Source organism: Corvus kubaryi, unplaced genomic scaffold, assembly GCF_017639235.1.
Source record: "Corvus kubaryi isolate FWS band 111438036 unplaced genomic scaffold, C.kubaryi_AGA036_p1.0 37347, whole genome shotgun sequence".
NCBI lineage: Eukaryota > Metazoa > Chordata > Aves > Passeriformes > Corvidae > Corvus > Corvus kubaryi.
The window spans coordinates 414176-441978 of NW_024581113.1; the positions used below are offsets into that span (position 1 = coordinate 414176).

At 48.6% G+C, this 27803-nt stretch overlaps 2 protein-coding genes across 5 annotated transcripts in view; both read right to left on the reverse strand.

The window, feature by feature from the left end:
- Positions 1–76: 76 nt before the first annotated feature.
- Positions 77–14290, reverse strand: SLC22A7 (solute carrier family 22 member 7). The gene is made up of 10 exons (XM_042031906.1): positions 13410–14290; positions 10862–10965; positions 7705–7859; positions 6179–6347; positions 3745–3862; positions 3048–3157; positions 2747–2961; positions 2161–2269; positions 609–815; positions 77–452 (listed from the first exon to the last, which is right to left on the reverse strand). The coding sequence occupies exons 1-10, from the start codon at positions 13785–13787 to the stop codon at positions 389–391; spliced, it is 1629 nt and encodes a 542-aa protein (XP_041887840.1). The 5' UTR covers positions 13788–14290; the 3' UTR covers positions 77–388.
- A 5766-nt stretch (positions 14291–20056) lies between these two features.
- Positions 20057–27803, reverse strand: part of TTBK1 (tau tubulin kinase 1) — a 109075-nt gene continuing 101328 nt past the window's right edge. For all 4 annotated transcript variants that reach the window (XM_042031907.1, XM_042031908.1, XM_042031909.1 and 1 more), the window contains one exon: positions 20057–27427. In XM_042031907.1, the coding sequence (XP_041887841.1) occupies positions 27001–27427 (427 nt within the window). In that variant the 3' untranslated portion in view covers positions 20057–27000. The remainder of the gene's footprint in view (positions 27428–27803) is intronic.

Below are 27803 nucleotides of genomic sequence, written 5' to 3' on the forward strand. Positions count from 1 at the left end.
TACAGCTTATTTGGGTTTGCATGATTCACACTCAGTATTTTTCTTGCTGCACTGTTTCTCGAGGTGTATAAACCAATGGACTGTAGTTTTTGGAAGGCTGTGCAGTGACATGAAAGGTCAAAATCCAACAAGGCCAAAGACTGGAAGAGCTTAGCACAAGGTGCCTTTATTTCCATACCCTGTTAGACCTCTGCATCCTTGCTGCTGGCCACACTCCAGAGTGGGTTAGCTCCTGCCAGCTGGTGTCCTGACCTGCCTCCTTCCTCCAGTGTCCTCAGTCCTACTTCCCTTGGGAGTGAGATTGGCGGGCAGTAAAGGCTCTTTCCCTGGCAGCTCAGAGCATGGCTCAGTTGTGCAGTCCTACACGGTGGCTGTCCCACGGGGTCCCTCACTTCAGCAGAGCCTGCAGTGGCACGCCCTCGGGAGCGCTGGCTTCTGGCGGCACTTTTACTCTGGAAGGGAAAGAATCATGTTTGGGCTGATGGACAGAAAAGCAGGAAGGCTGGCAGCTGCACCGGGCTGTCCCTCCTTCCCCTGGCAGGCAGCAGAGAGGGATGTCCCCTCTCCTCGGCAGAATCCACGTGCAGGGCAGGACGGAGGTGACTCACTGTGGCTTCTCGATGTCCTCGATGCCCTCGGGAAGGCGCACGTTGAGCGTCTCCGGGAGCAGAAAGGCCACGGCGCCGCTGCACACCGCGACACCGCAGTATGTCACCTCGGGCAGGGACCGCCACGCCTCGTCCAGCAGGAACACCAGCGGGGCCAGGGCCCCTCCCAGCCGTGCCATGAAGGAGGTGTACCCCATCCCATTCTGCCTGGAAAGGTGCAGACCACCACGGGAAAGAGAGGGCTGCTTGTGTCATGTCAGACCTCTGCCCTTTGCCCCGCAATTCTCTCTAAGTGCTGAGGCTTTTTTCCCCCCCGGGTCTTTCCTCTGCCATTTTTTCCTTTTCTTTCTTAATATCTTCCTAAAATCATAATATTTCCCAGAGAGCAACTGTAGCTGCTGTGAGAAATAGATTCATGTCTATTATGAGAAAGGAACTGCAGTTCCACACTAAAAATACCTGCAGTAAAGTTGTTTCCCCCTTGAATATCAAAACCCTGGGAGCATTTTCTAATAGTAAGACTAGTGAGTCCTCTGACCTGCTTAGAGCAAATCCGAGTTCCTCCTTCTCCCAGGTACTTCTAGGCAGGTTGCATACACCAGAGATACCTGTGAGCACTTTTGGTCCAAGGAAGGAGACCTTGGAGAGGAGACCAGAAATAAGACCTGATTTTTGAGGGGATGGGTGGCATTTCACACTGATGACAAGGATCCCAGGACCTGCTTGTGCATATGCACAATGACTACTGCAGAAGGAACCAACAATTTTGTCTTTATCAATGTCTTTGAGCACGAAAGATACAAACTGATCCGGTATAAAAAGTAGCAGATCAGTGTGACCACTTTGGTTTAAATGTGAATCCTTCCCCACATGCAACAGACCTTTGAAAGCTAAAGGACTAAATGGCAGAGGAGGGTACTCCGAGCAGGGAGGGACAGAAGTGAAGTAAGCCACAAGGCCTGCTGTGATTCATGAGGGATTTTTCAGACTTGCACAGAGAAATCAGTGAGGTGATTTCCTCCACCAGACTCAGCTACATCCCAAACTATGCAGATGCTAAATCTGGTTTTGTGTTATCATTACCCAGGTATGTCAAGTAAGTTCTGGTTTTCCTCCCAAAAGGCTAGTTAATCCCTGCTTTAATATCATCTGATGTCCAAAAGACTATCAAACATGTGGTAGTATGTGTCCCTTGTAAAACTTGGTATTTCAAGTTATTATTTTCAGGTTCTTTTAACAGTTCCTGACGGATTATCACAGGGAATGAAGACTTTACTAAGCACAGGTGCTTTATGGAGTGCAAAGATCTTCCCACACAGAATGCTCCTCACCTTTCCATTCATCTTCCTGTCAGCACAACCTAGCCACCCACAACCCAGGTGAAAAAAAGGGTGGCTTTCTGCCGCTCTCTTGTGAGTATATAAAATCCCTAGAACCTGCTAGTTCCAGAGGCAAGGGGCCGCTGCTGCAATGTAGTCAACAGCACATCCTGCTGTGCTGATGTCCAAGGCCTGAGGGCAGCACCCCAGCCAGGCCCTGTGGCCTCTCTTACCTCAGAATGGTGGGGTAGAGCTCCGAGGTGTACAAGTAGACAGTGGTGAAGGCAGCTTCTGAGAAACCCTTGGCCATAATGGCCACTGCGGAACGCAGGGAGGTGAAGGCTGGGGGAAAGAAAAGGCATTCATGGCAATGAGCTGCCTCTAGGAAGAAGCTTCCAGGCGTAAGAAGGGAGAAGGTTCAGTGCTCTCACAAAACTGAGAGCTTCATAGCCCTGGAGCTGCTGTCTCCAAAGCCTGAATGTGTAAGTTTAGTAAGTATTAGCCCAAGTGGGAGCTGAAGTGATGATAGGATAGTCCTGACAGTTCCCGTTGGACAAGGTCTATAATTAAGACAGGCACTGTGCTTTGCCATCACTGGACCCTTTACCAGTCACTTCACAGTGACTGGACACCATCTCCTGTGACAAGATATTAAGGTTTGCTCACATTAGTGACCTTGTCTCATAGACACCCTTCAGGTGGAGGACTTCTCTACACAGAACTGCCTGTGGACAGATCTCTGGCTCTCCTTCTCCAGCATGGCACAAAATGGACCCCCCCACTTTAGCAAGTGCTGTGTAGAGCAGAAGAGCTTCTCACGCTTGGGAATGACAATGTTGGCTCCTATGCAGAGTCCGGTCAGGATGAGCGTCCATGCCTGGCTCTGCCGCCGTCCAACTCGGTTCACCAGCACGTACATGACCATCTTGGCTGGGATCTCAATGATGCCGAAGACAAACTGGGAGAGGTAGATGTTGAGCCCAAAGCCAGTCAGGTTCATGCTCATGCCGTAATAAGAGAAGGCAACACCAAACCTGCAAGGAGCGGGTGGAGATGGGACTGAGGGAAATCCCTCTGGGAGCTGCAGGATGAATCCCCCCTGTGAAGTGACACCGCTTACCACACCACACCAGAACACAGAGAGATCTTCCTCAGGACTGGGGTCCTGAACAGGCTGATGTAGGAGTAACTCCCTCCCATGTTCTTGTCTGTTGCCATCCTTGTGAGGGTCTGGGAGAGATGGAAAGAAAGAAATAGCTCAGCTGCTGTACTTTTAGGATCCAGACATGAAACCCCGGACAGGCTGGGGCCTTCGCCTTCCCAGCTTCAGATCCACCTTGGATTTTCCATATATTCCCTTCGCAGAACAATTCTCTGAGCATACATTGTCAGAGGCATGTCTTCCCACAACTTTACAGGTTGCCTGCTATTTCAGACCTCTTTTTCTTCTCATGGCCCCTTCTTCCCTCTCACCCATGTGCCCCGTGTGGCAGAAAGGGCTGTAGAGAAATGGCAGATCATGGCATTGGACAAGTCAGTGTTGGCCAGTTCACCCTCTTCCCCATGTGGCTGCCTGCTGTTGTATGAGGAGCTAACAGCGAGATGCATGCTTTGTTCTTAGGAGTGCATTCATTTAAAGGGTAGTGAGCTGGTTCTTTATCTTTAGGAGTGAATTTCTGCTTTCTAGAGCAAAATGCCCACAGTGCCCCACAGACCACACTGCAGGCTAAGCATTGCTCCAGGTATCAACTAGAAGAAAAATAGAGAGAGACAAAGTGGGAAAAGAAGAACATGTGTCTGGATCTTCAGTTCCTTACCTCTGGTGAGACATCAAAGTCCTTCCTTCCATTTATTCTTGCACATCTGAGCAGGTGCCTGTGCGCTTGCTTCACTTTGCCTTTGGCTATGAGCCACCGGGCAGACTCTGGGACCCACCTGCAGGTGAAGGAGATGAGACAACTCCTGTTGGAGCTGCATGGTTTCTGTCCCATGTACATGGCTCTGGAATCTTCTCCATGAGACTTCAACCTCAGCTAATGGTGCATGGGAAGAGTAGTGGGACGCTCTTTTGACATGTACGTGTTCTTCTACCCCTGAAGGCTGAGCTGGTTGAAGTTTCAAACTCTTATCAATTAAAACTGGCCCCAGGGAGTTTGTATTTACACATTTGTGCTTTCTGAGACTCTTTAAACATTGAAATTGTCAGATATTAAAAACTACAATGCAGAAAGGATTCAGTGAGCTCTATACGTACTTTGTTAGTTGCTGAAATGATTTGGTTTTCACATTAATCAAAGCCTTATGCACATTGGGGTCTCCCACTGGAATAGTCTGAGACTTGATCCCTACAATCCAGTGTTTGTGATTCATGTGCCCTAAATCAGATTACAGTAAAACTAATGAGCAACTGTTGTCACTATTCAAGCAGGAATTGAAAATGATGTGTAGAGCAAAAATGTTTGGAGAACTGGTCTTGTTGAGAGTTTTCGTCTCCTTCCCACAAGCTTACAACCTTGGGAAGTATAAAGAAGGAAAAGAGGCATTTTGCACTTACTGCCTCTGTCTCTAGAGAGTAATTCCATGTCTTTTGGTTGTCTAATGCCTCCACTAAGTTCTGACATTGTGTCAATAATATCTACAGAGTGCTAAATTAGATTTTAATTCCTTACTTCAGAGACTTTCAATTTTCTGCAATCACTGACCTTATGAGTGCTTGAAGACTAGAGTATAATTTGTTGGAGAACTAATCTCCATGAAAGATATTAACATAAGAACAAAAATCAAACAGTTATGATGGAAAGGGTGGGTCCAAATGCATGTGTGAATTTCAGCACTTCCAAGGACTCCGTTTTTTATGGCTGGTTGTCCTAGAAAGAGAGCAAAACAACTGGAACTAAAAAAGTCAGCAGAACATGTATTTTAGTTGTGTTGGGCTTCATCAGTGAAATACCAGCAGTTACTCTTTGCCAGAAAGCTCTCATCACCAGTGGAAATGTACATCTTTCTTTAGCCATTGATTAACAACAGCACCGGTTCATATCCCATTTTTGTAAGGGTTGCTTGAGATTTTCCTGCTAGATCTGTGCAGGTATTTAACTTACTGCTTCATGCTGATGGACGGACACAGTAGGCAAGCAAATCAAAGTCTCCAGAAGCCTCTTTGACAGCAGCTGAAAGGCACTTTAGCATTTGGATATCACTCTTTCTGTGCAGTGATTATGCATGTAATTTTTGGACATATGTATCTAACAGATCAGAATTTATTCTGCAAGGTTTCCAGCTGCAGCTGCCTGTTACCCTGAGGGACACGTGTGTGGTTTCTGCAGTGGGATCCAGCACTGCTCTGGTGCCCAAGAGGAACAAAACAACCACCCTAAGGTGAAGAAGACACAGCCCCCCATTTCTGAATGTTCTCAGAGGGGCAGTTGTGGGAATACCTGATTACTTATATCAGCAGAAGACCTTTTTTCCCAGCCAGGAAATGGAGCTGCTTATTCAAAGGATGGTTTTAGACCATCAATAAATTGATGCAATTCACATTGCAGTCACACTGCCAGTGAATCAACTCTGTATTCTAGTTTGTATTACTATATGAAAAAAAAAGAAGGAAAAAAAATCAAAGTTTCTTTGATTAAATGAACCATCTCCCATTTTAAGGCTTAGGAGATGTCAAGTATTTCTTAAATAAGGCTACAGGGGGGAAATTGCCTATAGAAAGCAGGTGGTTTTTGTCCATCAGGATGGTTACACAGCTGGGAAAAGCCATGGGAAGTGCAGAGATAAATGAATCTGGCCTAGCCTGAAGGTGTCAGTGGCTTTCATGGAAAGTTTGGTGCCCAAAGAATCCTTCCCAGTGAGGTGAGGACAGAGAATGGATTATTTTTTTATCTTGGGTTTACTAGGGATTGAAGCCTGGATCTGGTTGTGTGTTCCTTTATTGGAATCTCTTTTCTTGACTCTGAGCAGGGTCTGACAGAGCTGGCAGCACCAAATCCTGCTTCCTTGTGCTGCCACCTGTCATCCAAATGCCTCAGCCCCAGCCCTGCCTCCTCATTGTCCCGAAAACTGTGATGTGACCTTGGCTCCTGGCCTTGCTGGAGAGATGAAACCCAGGCCACTCCAGTTTTCCAGAGCTGCCATGGTTGGGCAATCCAGGTACAGGACACGGATGAGTCCTGCTCACCCTGAGGTTGCTGAGTGAAGCCTAAGATCAGCAGAGGAGGTAAATCCCCTCCTGGTGGCTGCACTCACCACAGGCAGACGATGCTCAGGAGACAAGGTCCTGTCACGGCCACCAGCAGCCAGTGCCACTCCCGCACCAGGTACGCTGCCAGGGCCAGCAGCATGTTCCCAACGCTCCAGAAGATGCTGGTCAGGATCCCGGTGAAGGTGCGGTGCTGGACATCCACCCACTCCATCCCTGGAAGAGGGAGGCAGCATTCAGCTGGGACACGCAGGACTTCTCCGGGAAGGGAGGGCCTGCAGGGCTGTTCAACAAGGGCAAAGCAAGGTAACGTCCCTGGTCTTCTCCTTCACAAAGTTCCCCTGTTTGGCCGATATTTGGAACATTTAAAATATTCAGCCACAGTGCTTGACCTCTTGCAAAGCCGTGAGCAACTAAAAGAAAACTTTAAGAAAGAAATACTGGATGTGTGTTAAGGAACAGTGCTAAAACCACTCTTGGTGATAGAGATTTTTTTTTTTATCCCATTCAATAGCATTCAATTGGCCTTCACCAACCAGATTTTTTCCCCCCAACCATCTTGTCAGCACAATTTCCCATTTGTCCACTCATTATACATTGAGAAGAATTGTTGTTCACATGGAATCCACCCAGAGTAGACAGTAGCACACGTGTAAAGCCAGATGGAAGTCTCCTTGTTTGTGTGTGTGAACTAAAAGCCAGTTTTCCTCCCAAGGTTTGGACATCTTGCTGCGGTCTCTAACAATCAGAAAGCTCTGAGCTCTACTATGTCTTGCAGGAATCAACCTTTATAACAATAAACAAACACAGCAGGCCTTGGGATTTGTCAGGTCTTGTGTGGGCTTTTGCAGTATTGAAGCCATTTAAGCTTCATTTTGGCTAGATCTGCAAAAATCCCAGAAATTTCTGCTGCACCTGTAATGTGTTCTTGGGTACAACACTTCTTGCCCAGTATGTCCCAGCTCTATCTACAAAATCATCCAGTGGTTTACTGGATATCCTGTAATTTGGAGCTTGTTTTTGTTATATAATTACCTAAATCCTTCAGCTTCAGTTTTGCCTAGCTCTGTGTGATTTTTTTTTTTTTTCTTCTTATTGTAAAATACACATTGGCAACTTAGGACAACTGTGAGCAAACTCGAACCTGGGGAAGTAGAAACACCCTGTAAATGACACACCATCCTCTCATGCTGAGGAGAGGGCAATGCTGCTGAATTGTCCTGACAGCGTGTGCTTGAAAGGTGGGAACTCTGTATCAGAGGAAAGGGGTGGAGACTTTGGAATGTGGCTTTTATTGCGTTACTGATGGTACTTAACAGGAATGGGGCATCTTGTTGCAACAGAAGTACTAAAAAGTGGTTGTTGTGTTTTGAGTAGACTGTTGGAATATTAATTAGACTAACAGCAAATTGTAATTCTTGGATCCTTGCAAGAGGGGATATTCTGTAATTCGCACACGCAGCGATTTCCAGAGCCCTGTTCCTACTAACTCTGCCCTGCCTGGCAGACAAGTCCCTTCCCAACCACTGCCTGCCAGGAGTCCCTCTGGCAGCCACAAGCCCCCCACACTCACCCAAAGGCACGACAATCAGGGAGATGCCGCTCAGGGCCACCCCGGTGAGGGTCCGTGTGATGGCCAGCATTGTGTAGGACACGGAGGCGGCGCTCAGCATCCCAAAAACCACGGAGCACACGAGAGACAGCTGGAGCATGGTTTTCCGTCCGAACCTGCCACGAGCACAGGCTGGGTTACAGTGGCTGGAATCCTGGCACGGGAGCAGGGTTTGAAATGGGCAAACCAGAGCTTTTAGAGGAAAAATTAAAGGCTGCAACAGCCTGGAGAGGAGGAAATGGCTCTGGATCAAGCTGGTGCTACAGTGGTGCAAGCCCATTCAGAGCCTGCCCCATGAACGTTGGGTGTGGAAAGAGCAGCACTGCTCAGAACAACAAATCCGGCTCTCCTGGACAGCACCTGTTTAGGGCAGCTATTTAAGGACCCATTACTGGACTCTCTCAGCAAATGCACTCTACCTGCTAGGAAAACCAGGAGTGAGCTGGCAGGATTGAACTGCAGGATACAGGGAGGCTCCTAGAAATAATGCCATTAACATGGTGTTCAAAGAGAGTTGTAGGAGAGCACAATCTCTGAAAGACTGTACAATAAAAGGAGCAGACTGCACAAGCATAAAAATTAATAAAAAAGCCATTTTCATAAAAAAAACCCCAGTCTGGAAGTCTGCCAAAGCATCATTGAACCAATTCAGTACAAGGAGAAGGTACAAAAAGAGTCTTTGGAGAAGAGCAGACAATACCAGAAACAATATATATGTATTTTTGCATACACATGTTCACAGTGAAAGGCTGCTGGAGGGTTTACCTGAGTAAAATTTGTCAGTAGAGTAGTTCTCAAATCCAAATATCTGTAATGGCTTAGAAAGATCTGAACCTGAACAGTAGCAAAATTCCAGGACCAGATGTTTTTTCCCCTGGACCACCAGAGATGAAATCTCTGCCTCACTGTCAGCACAAAGAAGGGGGATCTCATCTCTGTCAGAGAAAAGGAAGGTTGCTAATGGGAAGTCAACTTTAAAGAGGTGATAGGGGAGGTGTGGGGGGCGACATCTGAGGTTTAACCTAATGATTCCTAATTTTCCTCCTGCTTTCCTAGCCACTACTCATTGCTGTGTGGATGTTTGCCTAGAGCAAAACTGTGTTTATCAGTCATAATGCCAAAATCTTCCTAATGAGTAGCCGTGGTCAGCTCAGAGCCTCCATTTTAAATGAGAAGTTTAAATTGTTTCTCTACTTTAGACTAATCTGCCCTGAAATTTTGTTTTCTGATTCTCTTATCCAGTCACAGAGTCCTTTAGCTCCTTCTGCAAAGTCTCCACACTGGGACCTCATCTCTGCCAGATTCAGCATCACCTCCCCACTTGCTTCCTTCCCAGATTATTTATAAATGTGCTGAAAAGCACACAAGTCCAAGCACAGGCCCCTCCCTTGTCATAATGGAGCACTTGCATCTCCTCTCTCTTTCCTGGCTTTTAATTGATTATTTAGTCATGCTGAGACCTTTCTTCTTCCCCTGGGGAAGCTCAGTTTCTTCAGGAGTGTTTGAGAAGGAGACTGAGACGGTCTCTCCTCTGCTGACATGCCTGTTGGTGAATGCAAAGAAATCCAGTACATTTGTAACTCTTGGATCTTTTGAAAACACCTGGCTGGTTCTTCACTGGTGCGTCCTACCTCCCCCTGGGGCTCTGGCTCCACCTTTCAGAGGAGTTTCTGCCAGTTTGGCTGGTGCAGACAGAGGTCAGGCTGCCTGGCATTCCTGAGATCTTATTTGGAGACCAGCTTAAAGCTTTTCTATCCCAAAGGTGCTCCAGGATAACCACTCCCTGCTCCTGGGATTTAACTGGCATTCCTCTGGTTTATTTCTCTCTGCCGCCTTCAGTCAGCTTATTTCAAAGCTCCAGCTCCAACACCTGCCTCTACACATCCTCCCACTGTAAGCACAGACTCATTTATGTCTCACACTACAGTCTTTTGATTTCCAGATGCTCCTCTTATGCCTTGATCCTCTACTGGCTCTTCTCCCTCACAATCCATTTGTGAAACAGAATATTTTTCATCTTGATTGCTACCTTGTGAGACCATGTTTTCTGCCATGTTTTACCCTGCTCCTTTTCTTGATTCTGAATTTCTCTCCCTCCAGCTGTGCTATAAAACTATTGTAGATACGAAGCCAAGGCACACAGTTTGAAAACCAGCCAGGTGTCTTGGATCCTTGTAACAGTGTACCCAAACACCCCTGGGTAAAGATATGGATGTAAAAAATCCCATCTGCAGCACTAAAGTCTCTGGGTCCTTCACACCTCAGGTTCCCCTCCACAGTGATTTTGTAGCTTGCTGTACTCTAATTCCTCCCAGAGGAAGGAAATCAGGAGGCAGTTTCCCAAAAATGAATATTGTCCAGGGCATAGCACATCCCAATTGTGTGCCTGGACTCTCTATCCTCTGGTGGGATTCCTGGTCCTGCTGTTTGCAAAAATACTTAGTTTCTTAACTGATGCCCTTTCTAGGTTAGTACTTGGATTTCTTTTTTTTTGGGTTTATATTGTCACATCCCAATGTTTAATCAGAGAGAGCAGATTTGTTCCTGTTTTCTTCATTGCTTCTGCTTTTCCTTGAGGAATAAATACCTCCCTGCTTGTAAAGAACCTCCTTTACCCTGATTCTCTAGGAATGACAGAGTCAGATTTTGCTTGCTGGAGACTCTTGAACTATGGCAAACATTTGCTCTGAGCCCCTTTCTTGGGTGTCATTAGCCAATTTGTGTATAATTTGCAAGGAGTTAACTCTTTCAGGCTTTTTGTTCAGCTTTGTTCCAATCAGCTTTCTCCTTTTTTAGACAGTTTTTTTTCCTGAAACTGGTCTTTCAGGCTGGATTCTTTTGTTTTTCATTGCTCCTGCAGCAATTCTGACCACAGTCAGCAGTGCATCTGACTCCTAACCAAGGCCAGAGCTGCTTCTCTGATGCAGGAAGCATTTACTCCCTGCATTGCTTCCCAGTATGACTTGAATCCAATTTTCAATTGAGCGGCTGGATTCTCCCTTTACCATTGTCTTTTCTCCTTCCCCCACCTCTCTGATTGCCTACTGAAGGCCACATATTTGTGGAATTCTTTTTGTGAAACTGAGGCCCCAGAGGAGCAGCCTGGGAGGGGTCAAACCTGTCGGAAAGGTACCCAAACACCATGGCCCCCATCGTGACGCCGATGAAGAAGAAGGTTGCTGTTGCCTGGTTCAGCCCACGCTGCTCGCACACGAGGTCCCACTGAAACACAAGGTCAGAAGGACACTTAATGCCCTGCCCAGTCTCTGCTGCCTTCTCACACTCCTTCACTCCAGTGGTCAGACATTGTGTCTTGCAGTTTATATCTGCCAAGTCTAATGGAGGGGTGAAATCCTGCACTAAACTGCACATCTGACAGTGCCGGAGTCCTGGAAAATGGAAAGCTGCATCTTACAAAAGTCCCAGTTATCCCTCCCCACTGTGACAGCCTCTCTGTGAACACTTCATAGAATCACAGAGCTGTAGAATATGCTGAGTTGGAAGGGGCCCATCAAGATCATTGAGTCCAACTCCTGGCCCTGCACGAAACACCCCAAGGGTCACACCATGTGCCTGAGAGCATTGTCCAAAGGCTTCCTGAACTCTCTCAGGCTTGGTGCTGTGACCACTGCCCTGGGGAGCCTGTTCCAGTGCCCAAGCACCCTCTGGGTGAAGAACCTTTTCCTGATATCCAACCTCAACCTCCCCTGACACAACTCCAGCCATTCCCTCGGGTCCTGTCACTGGTCACCAGAGAGAAGAGATCAGTGCCTGCCCCTCTGCTTTTACCTCGTGAGGAAGCTGCAGACTGTGATGGGGTCTCCCCTCAGTCTCCTCCAGGCTGAACAGACCAAGTGACCTCAGCTGCTCCCCATACAGCTTCCTCTCCAGACCCTTCACCATCCTCATGGCCCTCCTTTGAATGCTATCCAACAGCTCAATGTCTTTTTCATATTGTGGTGCCCAAAAATGCCCCCAGGACTCGAGCTGAGGCCACCCCAGTGCAGAGCAGTGTGGGATAATCCCCTCCTTTGACTGGTTGGTGATGCTGTGCCTGATGTCTCCCGGGACACAGCTGGGCATCAGAAAACTTTCCTGGGTACTGCCCATGGAGAGCTCCCCTTTTTCTTCTCCTGACCTCTGCAAGATGTGCCCATCTGCAAGTCTCCCCCAGCTCCCTCTGTTGTGCCCCTGAGACTGCCCTGGTAAGCTGGGCATTTGCAGGGTGTCCCACTGCAGTGAGCTGTCACACCCCTCGGTGTGCACTAGGGAATGTTGTGTTGATAACCACTTTCTGTTGCCCTGACCAGTTTCCTTGGAAGTTGTCTGTGCAGGGAAGAAGCAGGGCAGAGGGGAAGTGAGGTCAAATACTTACTCTTAATGCTAACGTATTGATTTCTTACTGAGAAGTTGGTTTGGACATTCATCCTAGTTAAGTAAAATGAACATAATTTTACTTTCTTGGGAGCGCAAATATCACCAATCACTGCAGGATTAACAGAGTTATTTTTCTCTGTGTGCAAATGTGTCAAAATTTAATTTAATCATCAACCTGGACTAGCAGCCTCTCTGATGAGGCCAGACAGACCTTGAGCAACCTTTTGTACTACAAAACCAGGATTCCAGAGAAAGCCCTGGTCCCTTGAAAAGGTCACAAGGCCACTGGCCCATGGGAGCAGCACCATGGGGCTCCATGCTGCAGAGTACCTCCTCCTGGCCTTTCTCTTAGGACTGCTTCACATCTTTCTCCCTGAACCAGTGCAGAAATGAGGTACAGATGCAGTGCACACACGACCCCCACCTCTGTGCCTGATGAAAGCAGGAGTGGTTGGGAGGTGGGGAGGAAGCACTAAGACTTGTCCCTGCTCTCACTGAGACAGTCGGCTCTATCCAACCCAACTGTGCCCCTTTTGCCTGACCAAATTTTCCCTTCCCTGAGACCTTGTGTGATTTGGACTGTTTTCCAAGGAAAGTAAAGCATTAACACCCAGAGGTATCACTGCTAGCCCTGGAAAAGTGTTTCAGAAGGCGGGTGGTTAATATTTGATGGGCAGGGACTTTTTGCAGGTGCAAGGTTATGGCTGATTACGATCTCCATCTCAGTGGAAGACCCTCGGAGAGAATATTTGATTAGGCAGAGAGATATTGGTGGTAAGAGAAGAGCGGCAGCACAACCCTGGGGAGAAGAGGAGGAAGGTGAAGATCAGTGAGGAGGGGTGGCCAAGGGAACAGAAGTTATAAAGTGTTTGGAAAACCAAGAAAGGAAGTCAAGAGCTCATATGAAACCCTGACAGGATGCAATCCTGTTCAAATGCCATGTGGCCCACACAGAGAAAATCTTATATCTGTGTCTTTCCCCTGTCACCTGACCCCCTCCTGAATCTCTCAATCATCTGGAGAAATTAAGATGATTACAATGAGAAATGCTGGCATCAATCTTAGCAAGATGAGATACTCACAAAAATAATATTAATAAATGTTATCTCCTAACACTGAGCTTCAGAGAGCTTCCCCCTCCCAGGACATCTTCTCTAAACAGGTCACGGCCACTGGTTTCAATGCACAGAGTCCTCTTTCATTCTGTGCACTCAGCAAACACCTCTCCATCTGCTCCTCAAAGCACAGAGCTAATTTCATTTTTGTCTGGATGACAGGCCAGGAATTACCTGGGTGGAGATGGTGGAGGTGAATTGTGAGTGGTCATAGACCCATCCGTGCTGGCAGTGCTGGATGATGGATTTGTTTTCTGGTTGCAGAGAGGAGTTGAGCAGCAGGTGAAACTGAGGCTGTGAGAACATCTCACAGGAGCTGAAAGTGCCATCAGGCTTCCGAGGGATGCTGATGAGCAGAACTTCCTCCATGGTGAGATTAACAAATGCCTCTTGGTGTGGAATTGCACAGTGATGAGAGGGGGTAGCAGCAAGAAAATTGTGCAGCAGGAAATGCATGGGAAGGTTGATTCTTAGGAGGCAGAGGACAGCCAAAATCAAAATCTGGAACCTGCCAAAGCCCCCAATTTCCAGCAAGAGATCCTCAAATCTCATCTTTCCTGTGGGGTTTGCTCATTCAGAGCAGCTGTGTACCAAGGAGCAGCAACATGAGCTTGAAGAGCAGCCTCTGTTCTTGGAGCTCAACTTCCCATGGCTTTTCATACAGCCACCTCTTTGGACTTTGAGACCTTGCTGAAAGGTGTCAAAAGTCACAGTGAAATTCTCCACTTGGGGTATAGCCAAAGAAATTATCCTGTGTGCCCACAACACATCTCTTTCAAATGGATCCAGCACAAGGCACCTGCTCTTTTTGGAGTCCTTTCTTCCTGTTGTGGTTTTGGAGAGGGATATTAGGAAGGGAGGCTGTGTGGAGAGTACTGTGAGAGCACTCTCATTTCTCATGTGAAGGTCCCAGGTGCTGCACCAAACTCTGCCTGGTGTGAGCTGGTCACCAGCCAGACCTGCCAGACCATGACAGAGGCCTCCAGAAGAGCGAGGGTTTCCCACTGTGTCAGGACATCCAAGGACACCAAGCCTGGCTGCTGAGCACCAGCTAAGTGTGTTTTGGTGTGGTCTCTGTCAAGTCACGCCCTTGGAGCAGGGAGTGTAGAGAGGCTGAGAGGGTGCCTGGAAGGGAGATGTGTCTCAGGATGGATGCAAACAGGGAGGTGCCCTTTGGAGTGAAAAGGTGGGTGAAGGCCATCTGCTCACCCATGCCCTGCAAAGAATGGAAAAAGTGAAAATGTTTCCCCACAAAGTCCCTTTCTCCATCTGGAAAGGTGTTTTCCCAGGACACAGGCAAGGAGCTGACGAGAGCTGCAGTGGTGGCACGCAGAGAGGCTGCACCTGTCACACTGGGGGCCATGACATACTCTGCAGGGTCCAGCCCTGTGCTGGGGTGCTCTGGGCACCGATGCGACAGCCAAAGGAGTGAATGTGCAGCCCCTGACAGGGCCACAGGTGCTGCTGGCACTGCTGCACAGGCTGGGGATGAGATTGGGGCAGTTAAATACAAAGCAGTGGGAGAAGGGGCTGAGTCCCTTCACACCCTCCTCGCACTTGGGGACAAGATATGAGCCTGCTTCCCTTGCAGCGAGTGCTCTGGACAGACCAGGCCCATGAGGATAACACATCCCAGAAGGTTGTGTCCTAAGCTCAGGGGGCAGAGCATCACCCAGCAAGCAGGGGCAGCACCCTCCAAAGGCTGCAGCTGAAGAAGTAGAGCAGTAGACCTTCTGAGAGCTTGCTCTAAGTTGCCTCTCACTGTACCTCTCTCCTCGCCATCTGTGCCCTCCCTCCTCCACCAGCCCTGCAAGTCTTGAGTGTTGGAAGGTGCTGATGCATCACCTCCAACCTTTCTCCAGGCTGTTGCCCCGGGACATGCTCTGCATTCAAGCAGCTCCAGTTTGGCCATTCACCATGAAAGCAGGGCAGTTTGGCATTGGGATGCAGGCACAGCAAGAGTCTGGGCACAGGGAAAGTTGGAAGTGGTGCTGGCTGCTGGGAGCTGCCTGTCTGCACTGCCTTGCCCTGCAGCCAAGGCCTGGGGAGAAGGGGTTGTAGAGCAGCAGGTAGGATGAGGCAATCCAAAAAAAGCTTTTCACAGGGCTCCTGCTGTGGCTGATGGCCCAGACCGGACATTGCTGAGATGTTAAGTGCTGTGAGGGCACTGAGCAGAAGAACACCACGACCTGTGACCTTAAGAGACCTTTCCCCTTTTCAGCAGCATACCTGGCCACCCATGTTTCACTAATGTGCTGCCCCAGTGCTTGGTATGAGCCATTTCAGTGCTCATCCCGGGACAGGCATGAAGGAAGCACACAGGAGTGAAGTAGGGACACCTGACAATGCTGTGCCTCCAGGGTTACAGTTTAAGCTGAAGTTGAACTAAAGGACAAATTATTTTTCTTCACCGCCAGTCTTGTAAGAGCAAGGAGGAGAAACTCTAACTGATGTGCTGCTGCATATTTAAACTGTAAACAGGTCCAGCCTCCCCATCAGAAATGAGATCATTGTTCTGCAACTCCTGGGGCTCTGCTGCTCATACTGCAGTGCTTAAAATGTACTTTGCTGTATTTCTTTTACCCAAATGTGCTCCTTTAACCAGTCACCAGCTGTAGTTAATGACCAACACATGTGCAAAGGCTGTGACTGACTTGACTGAATTAACAACTTGGTTAATTAGACCTGACTCAAACAGCTCGAGCATGCCTGGTGAGAGAAGTCAGACTCCTCTGCTGCTGCTGTCACACATAATGCTGGAAATAAGAGTCTATTTTTTACTTCACACGTGTACCCCTTTCTTTTGCAATCTTTCCTTCTCCTCCTTTTCAGGATGCCACCTACTTGTTGAGAGGGTTGGATTATTAAATTACTTGGTCACTAATGTGTTAGATTTTCTGTTTCCAGCAGTAATTTCCTAACACCTTCTATGGAGCTGTAACAGCCTGGATAGTGGAAGGACCAAAGGAACTGATTTGCTCCTTTAGCAACTGGAGCCACCCCACAGGTGTCTCAACTGCTGCAGAGTAGCTGGAGATCCAATCAGTTCTTGAAGGCTGGTGTTTAAATGATAATTTTCTCCTATGGGAAAGCTGCAGATCCTGAGATCCTCCCTTCTCTCCAAGTTACGCCTAAGTGCCATGAAAATCCATGTCCATCAGAGCCACTGAGATGGACTTGCTCCCAGAGAGCAGACGTGTCCCCTTCTCACTGCAGCTCAGTGCAGGCTCTGATGCCTGCAGGAGGGAGATGTGGCACACACGGGGAGGCTCCATTTTTTCTGTGATTTGTAAAGGCAGTTTAGACAGGGAGATCCTACAGAGCTGGTAGTGTCAGCTCAGGATTCCTGCAGTGTCAGTCTAAGGTGCACTGTGCTGCAGCAGTGCGTCCAAATGCTCTTGGCAGGATGTGTGCGCTCCAGATTTTGTAGCTCAGTTGAAGAAAGAGAGGGTGCAGCCAACAAAGAGGTCCTGGGGCTCCTGAAGGTCTTTGTTTAGTTACAGAAGACAGTGAGTTTATGCCATTCTGACTTGGTGCCACATTAACAAGACTCTGCCTTCCATTGCTTGCAGTTTGCTTGTGTGCAGCTGTTTCACTTGACTGCACAAATGACAACTGTTTTGTAAGTAAACTGGTTCTGGCCAAAGCTTCTTTTCTTGCCTGTCATAAATACAAACACTGATTCTACCTTAGTGTGAAAGGACACAAGCCACTTCCATGTCTTTTGCTGTGTGTGATCATGGATCCACAGCCAGCACTTGCATGCTCCCTGCTTCCCAGACAGATCCCTCAGACCTGTCTCATGCCCCTTCTTACCCCTTCCACTATCTCATGGATCTATTTTCACCTCATTTTCCTCTAACCAGTGCTGTTGGGAAACTGTAGCAGGGCAGAGATTCAGCCCAAATTATTTGGCTGCATTTTACTGAGGAAAGGCAAATCCAAACTCCTCCTTCAGTCAGGGAAAGAAAGACACAGTGGGAATAGGAAGTCCAGGATCAAATGTTTTCAGGGCTGAGATTCCATTTGATTAAATCAACTCTCACTTAGATGGGATAATCCTGTGTGAAGTAAAACATTGCCAGGGAACTCAAAACAAACCCACTGGTTCAGGGAGCAGCATGAGCAGGGAAGGATGACCCAGGAGCTGGGAAGACTCCAGCATTGGCCACGTCCTCCTCGACTGGGCACAGACCCAGAGTCTCAGCATGGCTGGCAGAGCCAGGGGTGGGACAGAGCTGATCAACAGCCCCAGACACAGCAAGAGGATGAACCAAGACCAGAGCCCCTCTAGAGAACCTGGTCTGGAGCAGGAGAAGGGCTGGAGAGAAAGCTACAAGGCAGGTGTAAGATCCATGCAGCACCCAGGGCAGGAGGCAGGAACACGTCTAACACAGCTCAGATGGATGAGAGACACAGGCCTGAGCAGAAATGAGGTCCTGGGCCACAAGCAGAAGGTGCTTGGTGGCAGGTGCAGGGCAACAACAGCCATTAGTGCCCTTGGGGCCCTGATGCCCTGAAGGGCCAGGGCTTTACATCAAAAACTCATGGAATGCTGCATGGCAAGCTCGGAGCAGGCTTTAGCACTGGCTGGAAGAGTGTTTTTGGAAAGCCTGTGCAGACAGTAAAGGTGTGGGAGTGAAAATACACACAGTCACACGCACTGAAAGTACAGACGGGGAGACGGTGAGAGTGGTTTGTAGGGAATTATTGAGTGGGTAAAGCGAGGTCCAATGCTCACCCTGACAGTGTTTCTCTGCCAATGTGCTTGTTAGGTCCCAACAGCTCCACAGCTCTATCCTGCATTTCCTCCCCTTCCCAATGAATTCCTCCCCAGAAGGAGTAAAGAAAAGCTGTGGAGTGTCCAGGGAAGCTGCTTTCACCATACAGCACCACACCTTCAGTGTTTGAACTTCTCTGCCTGCCTTCACTGATCACCTTCCTCCACTAATTACCTTGTTCCACCATTTTTCTCATTTAATCTAAGCATCTCCTATCTCCTATCTTGGGTGACCAAGACTACAGCTTTGATTTTTCTGCCCTGGGTTTGAATGGGGATCCTTTGCATTTTGCAGTTTCACCAATAACTGCAACTGACTCAGGTTTCCCTTGAATCAATAAGGAACTCACCCAATACTGCATCTCCAGTGTTAGCAAGAAACATGGGAAAGAGAGTAGGGCAGCTGGTGTTACTTTGCAGATGGTCTTGACTCCAACCTATTCCTTGTTTGAGGATGCAGTTTTTGTGATTACTCCTATGAGATGCACTGTCCCAAACTGGTTGCTTACTGACAGCTTCAAACTACATTTATGCTTTGGGTTAAAATGCCAGTGTAATATTAGAGGTCTCTTCCAGCCTGAATTATCCTATGAGCCTATGGACACTACGCCACAAGGTTTTGGGCTCTTAGCCTATTATCTTAAATCTGAGGCTTTACCTCACTGTTTCAAACATGAATTAGTGAATTTGAACAGCTGGACTCAATTGCATTATTTTCTTTCGACATTTTTTGTACATGATGAAACCTGTGTGGATGCTGTAAGTGTCTCGTGGTCTGCAGGTGCTCTCTGCAACCTGACACATTTTGGCAGATTCCTTGAAGTTACAGGCTTGAAGGACTTCTCACTGGCATGAGAAAGCATCCTTGGGTCCAGCTGACTCCAGAGCCCCACGGTGAGAGTCCATGGCAGCCTTCCTCTAACATTAGAAGGGTAGATGAATGTAAGGTTGGGAATAATAAGCATTTCCTTGCAGTGCAGGCTTCCACTGCAGTGCTGAGGCACTCTTGTGGCTTGCCTTGTCTGCACTGGGGCTTTTCTTGTCTTGAAATACCTCAAGATGACTGCAGAAGAAACACCTCTGAGCCTAACAGTCTCTTTGGCTTTTCCAGATATAACAAAAGCTGCTCCGAGTAAAGATTCCGCCTCCTCCTGCAAACCTGTCTTTTCCTATTTTGTGAGGCTCTTCCAACATGAGCTATCTGTTTTAGTTTCTTCCTCCACTTGCCTTCTCACTTGACAAAGGCAGAGGCTGCACCCAGCACATTGTTCCTGACAAACCTGCCTTCCAGAGAACCTCTCATTTCACCATCCAGAAGTGGTGATGAAGCCCCTCTGGCAACCCCTCCTGCTGGCAGCTGATCCATGCAGCTCTGAAATACTTCTCAACTGCCCAGTTTATGCTGCTCAGTTTTAATTTTCATCTGCCTCTTCCTGACATAGGCTTTTAGGAGCTTTTACGTCCCAGTGTTTACTTTTATGATTTTGGATTCTATACTGGAGTCAAATGTGTTTTCTTTTGGCTACAGGAGAAAGAATAAAATCTGTCATCACAAGAACATCTTTCCAAGGGAGCAGTTATCTTTTATTCTTATCTGTTCCCTCTTCCACCACCCCATCCCAAAGCTGGATAATAAACTCTTATTACACACCCCTAGATGTGGTCAGCACACCATAGGCATGAGGTAACTTGAGCGTGGTAAAAGGAATGTTGTAAAAACTGTCCTCAGCTTAAACGTCACATGGTCGAAGAGTCTTAAAAGTCAAACTATGCCAAGTTACTGGTTTGCTTTTGCTCCACTTCCCACATATTCATGTGCAGGTCCAGCATCTCTACAAATATTACCTAAGTGTGGCATCTAGAATTTGCAATGCATATTTTTAAATTTTGTTGTTGTTGTTAGAAAAGCAGGCTTTTCTCTCTGAGAAATGCTGTTTTGGGAATGGATGGCTGAGCCTGCTGCCTGGAGTGAGGTTGTAAACAAGGTTCATGGTGAAGGAATATGTCTTGCAACACCAATAAACGGGAGAAGACACCAATAAAAAGGTAGACAGGCTTTTAATGGCATGATCCAGAATCCCCTTTTAATAACAAATCTAATGACAACTGTGTCTTGATATGAACAAGAAATGGCATAATAGTTTATTTTTTTTTGAGATGTGATCTGAAATTAAGACAAATGCCAGGTGGGTCTGTACACAGACAGGGCTTCTGTGATGCATGCCAGATTTTATGGCCAAGAAATTTGCCATGCAGTTGAACCAGACTGTGGTTCCTCAGTCGGAGTCCTACATTCTGTTTGCAGTGTGTAAACATTCTCCAGCTGCTTTCCTAAAGAATGCAAAGAAGATATGTAGAGAGATTTAGCCTTGGGATTCAGTCACATTTCCAGGCAGGCAGTACCACGGAGCGGAAGTCCTGTCTCCAGAGTGCGCCAGAGGCGAAGGAAAACATCGGTGCGCCAGGTACAACGTCTGAGTGTAGAGTCACATGCTATCGTGTTAAAAGGAGATATATAAAATTATCTGTGTTTCCAGCTCCGATTCCTGTCTGGAGAAGAAGCAGCAGGTCCCATAGCACAGCAGTCCTGCTGACACTGGTTTCACACAGGGGTACCCCCACATCCTGCAGAGCTCATCCCACCCTTTGCAGGGATGGTCCCAAGCCTGTGCCATGCATTCCCAAGGAAACATCAGCTCCAGCCTCCTCCAGGGAACCTGTGCCAGAGCTCCCTGCGCTCCAGGCAGGGCAGGATGGGCCAAGCCAGAGGCAGAGCAGCCACTGAGGAGCACTGTGCTAACACCAGTCCCGCAGTATCCTCGCCAAAGCAGAGCTCTCGCCCCTGAGGCCCCTCTGGTTCAGGAGCTAAGAGCAGGAGGAGTTATTTTTTTGGTCCCTACCGGGAACCCAGCTCTGCTTTGGTAGCTCCCATCCTCCTTCAGAAGCACAGAGGGCATAGTGTTTACTTAAAATCTGCTCTCCAGCCATTTGCAGCTCCAGAAATAAAAGGGAAAATGTTCCTCCTTATGACCCAGAGCACTGGCCTGCATGGGGCATGGCCTGCTGCACAGGTTGGTGGCCAAGTCTGCCCCAGGCTCTGCAGAATCCAGGAGGGCTTCAACCCCCCAAGCAGAGAGGGACTGACCTGGAGGGAACAGACAGTGATTCTGAAGACAAGATTTACTAGAGGAGCTACATTAGGAATGAAGTGACAGGAGAGTGATGGTGTATAAATCACTGTCATTTCATGGGATTCTGGCTGTACTCGGGATCACAGCTCATCTCAGCCTGGAGGCAGAGCTAGTCCCTGACCTCACAAAGCTACCAACTCCAATGCTCATGGAGGTCTTAATGTCAGCTGGCTCTGCTGCCACTGCCAGCAGTGTCCCAGCCCCTTGGAATGCAGCACCTGCTGCTGCTGAAGAGCACAAGCACTGGAAGCTCTGCAGAGGACATCAGGAGCCAGCACAGTGAGCCACGGGCTCGCACCCAGCAGCCCAGTTACAGGCACACACCGCACGAGGAAAGGGCCTGAACAGCAGCCCAAGCTCTCTTCCTCATGTGGAGGTGCAGGAGTAGCTGGCAAACAGGTGGAACCAAAGGTGCTTGCAAACTCTCAGGTGGTCCCCGTGGGCTTTGGCAAACCAGCCTAACACTGCTGGAGCATGGGCATGTTTCAGTTCAGCCAGAAGAAACTCATTTGATATCGAACTCATTATGTCCACAATGGGACTTTTACTGTGTTCACAGGATTAATTTAACTGCAGGTGACTGATGTGTGGGGCAAGGCCTTATGTGGGCATTGGTGTCTGTGCACGTGGAATAGTGGTGGGATCATGCCACGGGTCGATAAACTATACAGAGAAGAAAGAAGTGTGCTGAGGGACCACTGAGCTGCTGCTGGAGCTACCCAGGCTATCAGTGATCATCTTCTTACATAGGATCTACAGTGAGAAAACACCTCTGTGTTGGAAAGGAGAAATGTGAAAGATTTTCTTGCCCCAACACAACCTGCTTTGGATCAAAACATTTCACTGCCAAACTCTCAATGCTCGTGTTAGCTGGGCAGCCACATGAACAGCGATGCTCCAGATCCTGATCCGTGCCCCACAGAGCTGTGTGTCAGTCTGGCAGGTGTTGCAGGTCTGGTGGCAAGCAGGACAGCTGTCAGCCACCCAGGCTGGTGTCTTTTTGGCCCTGGCTCGTGCTCAGGCAGGTGGAGCTTCACAGCTGACATGCACTTTGGTAGAGTGGTACCCTGTTCCCCCATCCACATTCACTGCACACAGCAGTTAGCCCTGCACACATCAGAAGTCACAGATGAGACTTCTCTGAAGGTAGCAGGATCCTTTTAAACCTTTAGTCACTATATATAATGGTCACTACTTATATTGTTATAATAATATATATATATTATAATATTCTTTACTTAGAAAGGGCAAGCAAAGTCTCCTGCCTCTCACTGATTCCAAGCACAACTGACCCAGAGATATTTGCCACCGAAACACCTTCTGCACCAAGGCAAGCAGAAGTGCCTGTGCTGCCAACCAGACAAATCAGTTAAGCAGCTCCATCCATCCGTGTGCTTGAGCCTCTCCCCAGTATCAGTCTGACTGGTGCCATCTGTCCTTTTTCTCCCTCTGCTCATATAATCCATTGCCACACTGGCTTAGTGCTGAGACCTGCCTTTCAGATTCCCCACTTGGCACATCCCTCCTGTATCCACGTTTCTTTGCAGGCAGCTCCTGGCCAGACAGCAACCATTGGCTCCTTTTCACCAGCCAGGGTGACATCTTCTTGGCTGGTGGGCAAGGCCCCTGCAGAGTGAGGACTCAGCACTACACCAGGCAGTCCCAAAGACTCTTGTAGTCCCAACACAGGTGAACAAGACCTGTCTGTCCCTACCTGTGCAGATGAATGCACAGATGAAGGAACAGTGGCGGCCTGTCCCAGGAGTTCCCTCAAAATACACATGGGCACAACCCCCTACAGCTGGCCTGGACAGACCCTGCAGCAGACACTGATGGGGAAACACATAGTATCAGGCTGTTCGTAGAAACGCCCACAAACCCAAGAAAGTGCTGGGAAACCTGCTTCTCTTCCCCTGACTCCACACAGTTTTTTCATTCTTCCTAGGCATTTCATCTGCTCTGGTCAGCTCCCTCTTCTTCTCGATCTTCTCTTTGCAGTGAAGCAAGGACACAGCCACACACCCCCAGCAGTGTTCGAGCAGTCCTGTGTGTCCTCAAGGCTTGACAGAGCTTGCACATGACTCATAGCAGACAACAGCAGGGTCTTGCCTCTCCCACTTTTCTGGGATGTGACAGCCCACCATGTCCTGTGATGCCAGACTAGATCCTCTGGTGTTTCTCAACCACCTAACTTCTCCCTAACATCACAGGCCTCATTCCCTCTTGTCCTCAGACATGACCTCCCCTGTTTGCTCCAACTATGGCAGGTGCCTTTCCAACCTTCCTACAGGGCAGCAGAAGAAGAGAGGACCCAGAGGGGCTGTTGACCCTTCTGAGGGATTGTTTTCTCAGTAACACTAGCAGAGAGCACCCCTGCTGCCAGAAAATGCATCAAGAGACACACACGAGGAATGTGAAATTCTGTGTGTGCTGCTCCCCAGGATGGGAGCACCTCCATCCCACAGGACATGACCCGGGAGCACCATGCTGTTGACACACTCTCCTGCTGCTCTCCATGCCAGGGACAGCCGGGAAGCAGGGCTGTGCAGGGGCAGGGAGTCTGGTAGCACAACCACGAGGAGAGATGACTCATGCTGGTCTCCCTCCGATCTCTGTGGACCCAGCTGCACCCTCAGTCCAGCCCTGTCAAACAACACTGTGAACAGAACAGCTGTATTTTCCACACTGGCCATCTTTCCCTGGCTTTCTGGAACCTGTGGGACCTGTCAGGTGGCTCTGCAGTATCTACCAGCTTTGGCATGTGGGTGCTACCAGGAACCTACTGCACCACAGAGATGATACCTTGGTGTCACCAGCATCCTGCCTGCTTCTTGTGGTTGGGTCATGGCAGAAAGACCTCTTAGAAGACAGCTTGGTTTCACAGAAACCTTTTAATAAGAAAAAGTCCCCACAGTCCCATGAAAGATTTCACTGGATGGTTGCTTCACAATTAAAAGCCTGCCCAATTTCTTCATCTGCTGTTCTCAGCTGCTCTGTCTTCCCAGCTTTCATGTGCCAGATGAAGACCACAGAACCACAGAATGGCTTGGGTTGGAAGGGACGTTAAAGATCATCCAGTTTTAGCCCCCCTGCCATGGGCAGGGACACCTTCCACTAGACCAGGAAGCTCAGGGCCCTGTCCAACCCGGCCTTGTCTCTGCCCTGGAGCTTCCTTCCTGACATAGGGCCACACAAAACTGTCCTTTAAACTTTTTCCTGAATAAGTACACTGATTGTGCTTTATTGGCTTCCCATGATGAGGCAGGTTTGCTAACCCTGTTAATAGTCCTGTAGTCCTTTTTCCAAGCTCTTTCAATGTAATTTTTGGCATGTGCATGTAAGACCTGGATTGAGCAGCTGGTAAAGGCTTCACAACCAAGTCTTATCATCTGAGCACTCTAAAATTAGTAGCCCTCCAATAAACTAAGAGGAGTCCCATTATGATTTGTATTTCTGGAAAGAATCTGTCTTTGGGTTTAATCTGTTTTCTAGTTTCTAAACCTGCAGCACATACTTAGGTTCTAGTCTGACCCACACTTCAAACTCACAGAAAGTTATATTGCCACCAGAAGAAGTCATCACACTCTCTATCCTCTCCTTTTCCTGCAAATGGTGAACCAGAGTGATGAAATGAACCAGATGAAAACCAAACTGGCGAATCAGAGTGGTTCGTGTTGTGCTGGATCAGCATTTCCAGCCACTTTCTCCAACAGCTGCTGCAGTGTGAATGTGGTGGAACTGTGCAATGAAGCAGGTGGAACTTGGAGGGATGTTGCTTTTGATGGCAACACTAGCTCAGTCCATCAGACCACAGCTGAGCTCCCTCTGAGTTCCCAGTGCTGCTCTGCAAAGATGAGGGCATGTTTTCAGGCTAGGCTGTGCTGCTTACTCGACCAGGGTGAACCACATCAATGGAAAACACTTTAAGCTAGGTGAAATAAATTCTTAGTGCTGGCAACACTGAGACTGTCATATAAAGAGGTAATTCCTTCCTCTTGTTTCTACACACTTCCCTGTTCAGGTGTGCAAGGAGTACCCTCTTCTCCCAGCCACCCTGTCACAGCTCTCATACTCCTTTCCAGGACTCCTGTAGATATGAACAACTTCAGGATTCCTTGAACTCGATGGCCATCAGTGTGACTGTTTGCATTCATATTCAAACAAATCAAGGTTATTACTGTTCAGATTCTGCTGTCAAGCTTTGTTGCCTGCAAACAGTAAATATTTGCAGGTAGTTGCAACTGCAGGAATGGGTGTACAGAGCAGCTGAGTTTTTGTTCTGCCTCATGCAAAGCCTCTTTTAGGCATGACAGTGGTTTGAAGCGCAAAGTATTTGGGTCTGGAGTGTATTCTCCTGTGAGGTGTGGGGAAAATTTTGCCTACTTCAAGATCTCATCAAGATCAGACAGGTATCAGTCCTTGCTCTCACTTTTAAGCCTTCCTAATTAGTCTGGGGGCTAAACAGCTGGTTGATTTAGCTCTAGCTGAGTGCTAAGCTTCTGCTCAGATAATATTACTTGAAGAGCGCAGCCCTTGCTTTTATGTTCACATTGTCTGTCCTCAACGTGTGGCAGAGGTGAGCACCAAGGAAAAGACATAAACCCCACCTCTGCCACTCAGCCCACTGTCCCCTCAGAGAGAAATGCACAAGGTACCCATGGCATGGCAGCAAACCTCTCACTGCAAAGCAGCAGGTTTTGGGTATACTACAGGATAATAATTTCCCACCCTGCCATGTAGGGGAACATTAAACCACAGTGTCAAAATTCACAAACACCAAGAGCGTGACAATAAAACACAAGGAATTCAGGTGCAAGGGGCACCCAGGCTAAAGGCATCCAGTGACTATTCACATCTTCACAATGGAGCTGTGTTTGGTGGACTGTAGGTCTGTGGCACCAATCACACTCAGGCTGAGAGGACCCACCCTTGCTGGGAGATGTGGTGTCCACAGATCAGTTTGGTATTTGTGACAGAAGTGGCTGTACTGTGCTCCCTTCTACATTAAGTAGCAAGAGCTCTTGATTTCCCAGCAAGCTGCCAACACATCCCTACTTCCATGTAAGTACCCACCACGCAGGCACCTGCTGAAACAGCAGCAGTGTCTGAACAGCAATGCTAGACAGCCCCCTCTGTGGGACATACCAGAGCAGGTAGGAGCATCCAGCAAGACCTGCCTGACTCCTAATTCCCACCCGTAGAGACATCTCTGGAAAGAAGAGCCCTCTTCTCCTTGTCCCTTCTCTTAGCACACAAGGATGCATCCATCCTTCTTGAACAAGCTAGTGGCAATCCCTTGCTCACACAGGTGGTGGGAGGTGAGCCAACACTCGGTGATGGTGGTGACCAAGGCTGGTGTTTTCCCAGCAAGGAGAACGGAGGCAGCTGCCTGAAGGACAGGAGACTCCCTCTTTAGCAAGCCTTGCTCTCATCACCTCTGCTCCTCTTTCCACAGCTGGAGTCGGTGTTGAGGACTGGTATTGCTAACAGAGAGGGGAATCCCTGGGGAGGGAGGCAGGTCAGGCACTGGGCAGGCTGCCTGGGTCACGGTTTGGTGCTGTGCATTAGCAAGCGTGAGCTGCAGGCTGGGTGTCTCCCTTGAAAAGGCTCCGTGGCTCAGAGGCTGCCAGGCCCGTGGGAGCTGATTGCGGTGTGGGGTGAGAGTGAGTGAAGCATTCAAGTACAGCTACTGCTATACACTCGTGGGTCCAGCATGGAAGGCTGTGCTGCAGCATCTCAAGTGTATACTATATGCAGAAGTTACCCAGTCTGTTGGGCTCGCAGAAGAAGGTCATTATCTGGCAGCTGCCTTACTTTCCAGGGACACCTGCTTTCCTTTGGTTGCTGGACTTTGAGTCTGGGTTTTTCCTCTTTGTCGTTTTTTGGCCACGCCAGGAGATGGCAGGGAATCTCCTGTAGGCCCCGGGGCCTGAGCTGAGGGCTGAGGTCGGGGGGAAAGAGGAACTCTCTGAGGAGCAGTCCCTGGTTTATGCTGTCGGCAGGGAGAAGGACTTTCCCTCCGAGGCAGCAGCTGGCTTCTGGGGGAAGTACTGGGGTTCCTGGAAGGAAGGACAGGGCTCCGAGGGGATGCACCGCTGGACCTCTGCGAGCTGCTCCGCGGAGGAAGAGAAGTGGAACTTGGTGATGAAGGAAGCCGACTTTGTACCTGTGTTGTTCGGCCCTCGTATGGGACACTTCCAGCTGGTCTCTGTGTCTGAAGCCTGTAGGGGAAGAAAAGAGGGAGGATGAAGGGGAGTTTTGCAAGGGGCTTTTGGACTCCTGGCAGGATTGGCGTGAGTGCTGCCAGGCAGTTACAAGGAGTCTCCAGCACCAGATAGCAGAACCTATGCTGTGAACCAGATGGGGCACTGGTTTGAACACCATCCTGTAATTCAATGCAGTTAACTGGTAAGTGTTTGCCCTGGTTCTCCAACACCCTCTGAGTCAATATGCAGGCAGGTATCTGGGACTCTTCTTAACATGCAGAATGGATGCAGCAACCTCTTCCAAGGCAGGAGATACAATTTGGGAATGTGGGCATGAGTTGGATTGCACCAGTTGGCCTCTGATGGTAACTGTGATGGGAGATAAACCAGC

Excerpts from the sequence above, each read along its gene's own strand:
- SLC22A7 (XM_042031906.1), bottom strand. The coding sequence starts at position 13,787 with ATGAGATTTGAGGATCTCTTGCTGGAAATTGGGGGCTTTGGCAGGTTC. Across the intron at positions 2,962-3,047 it reads CTGTGTTCTGGTGTGGTGTG|GTTTGGTGTTGCCTTCTCTT; the intron begins GTAAGCGGTGTC and ends CGCTCCTTGCAG. Across the intron at positions 2,270-2,746 it reads CAACATTGTCATTCCCAAGC|CCTTCACCTCCCTGCGTTCC; the intron begins GTGAGAAGCTCT and ends TCTTTCCCCCAG.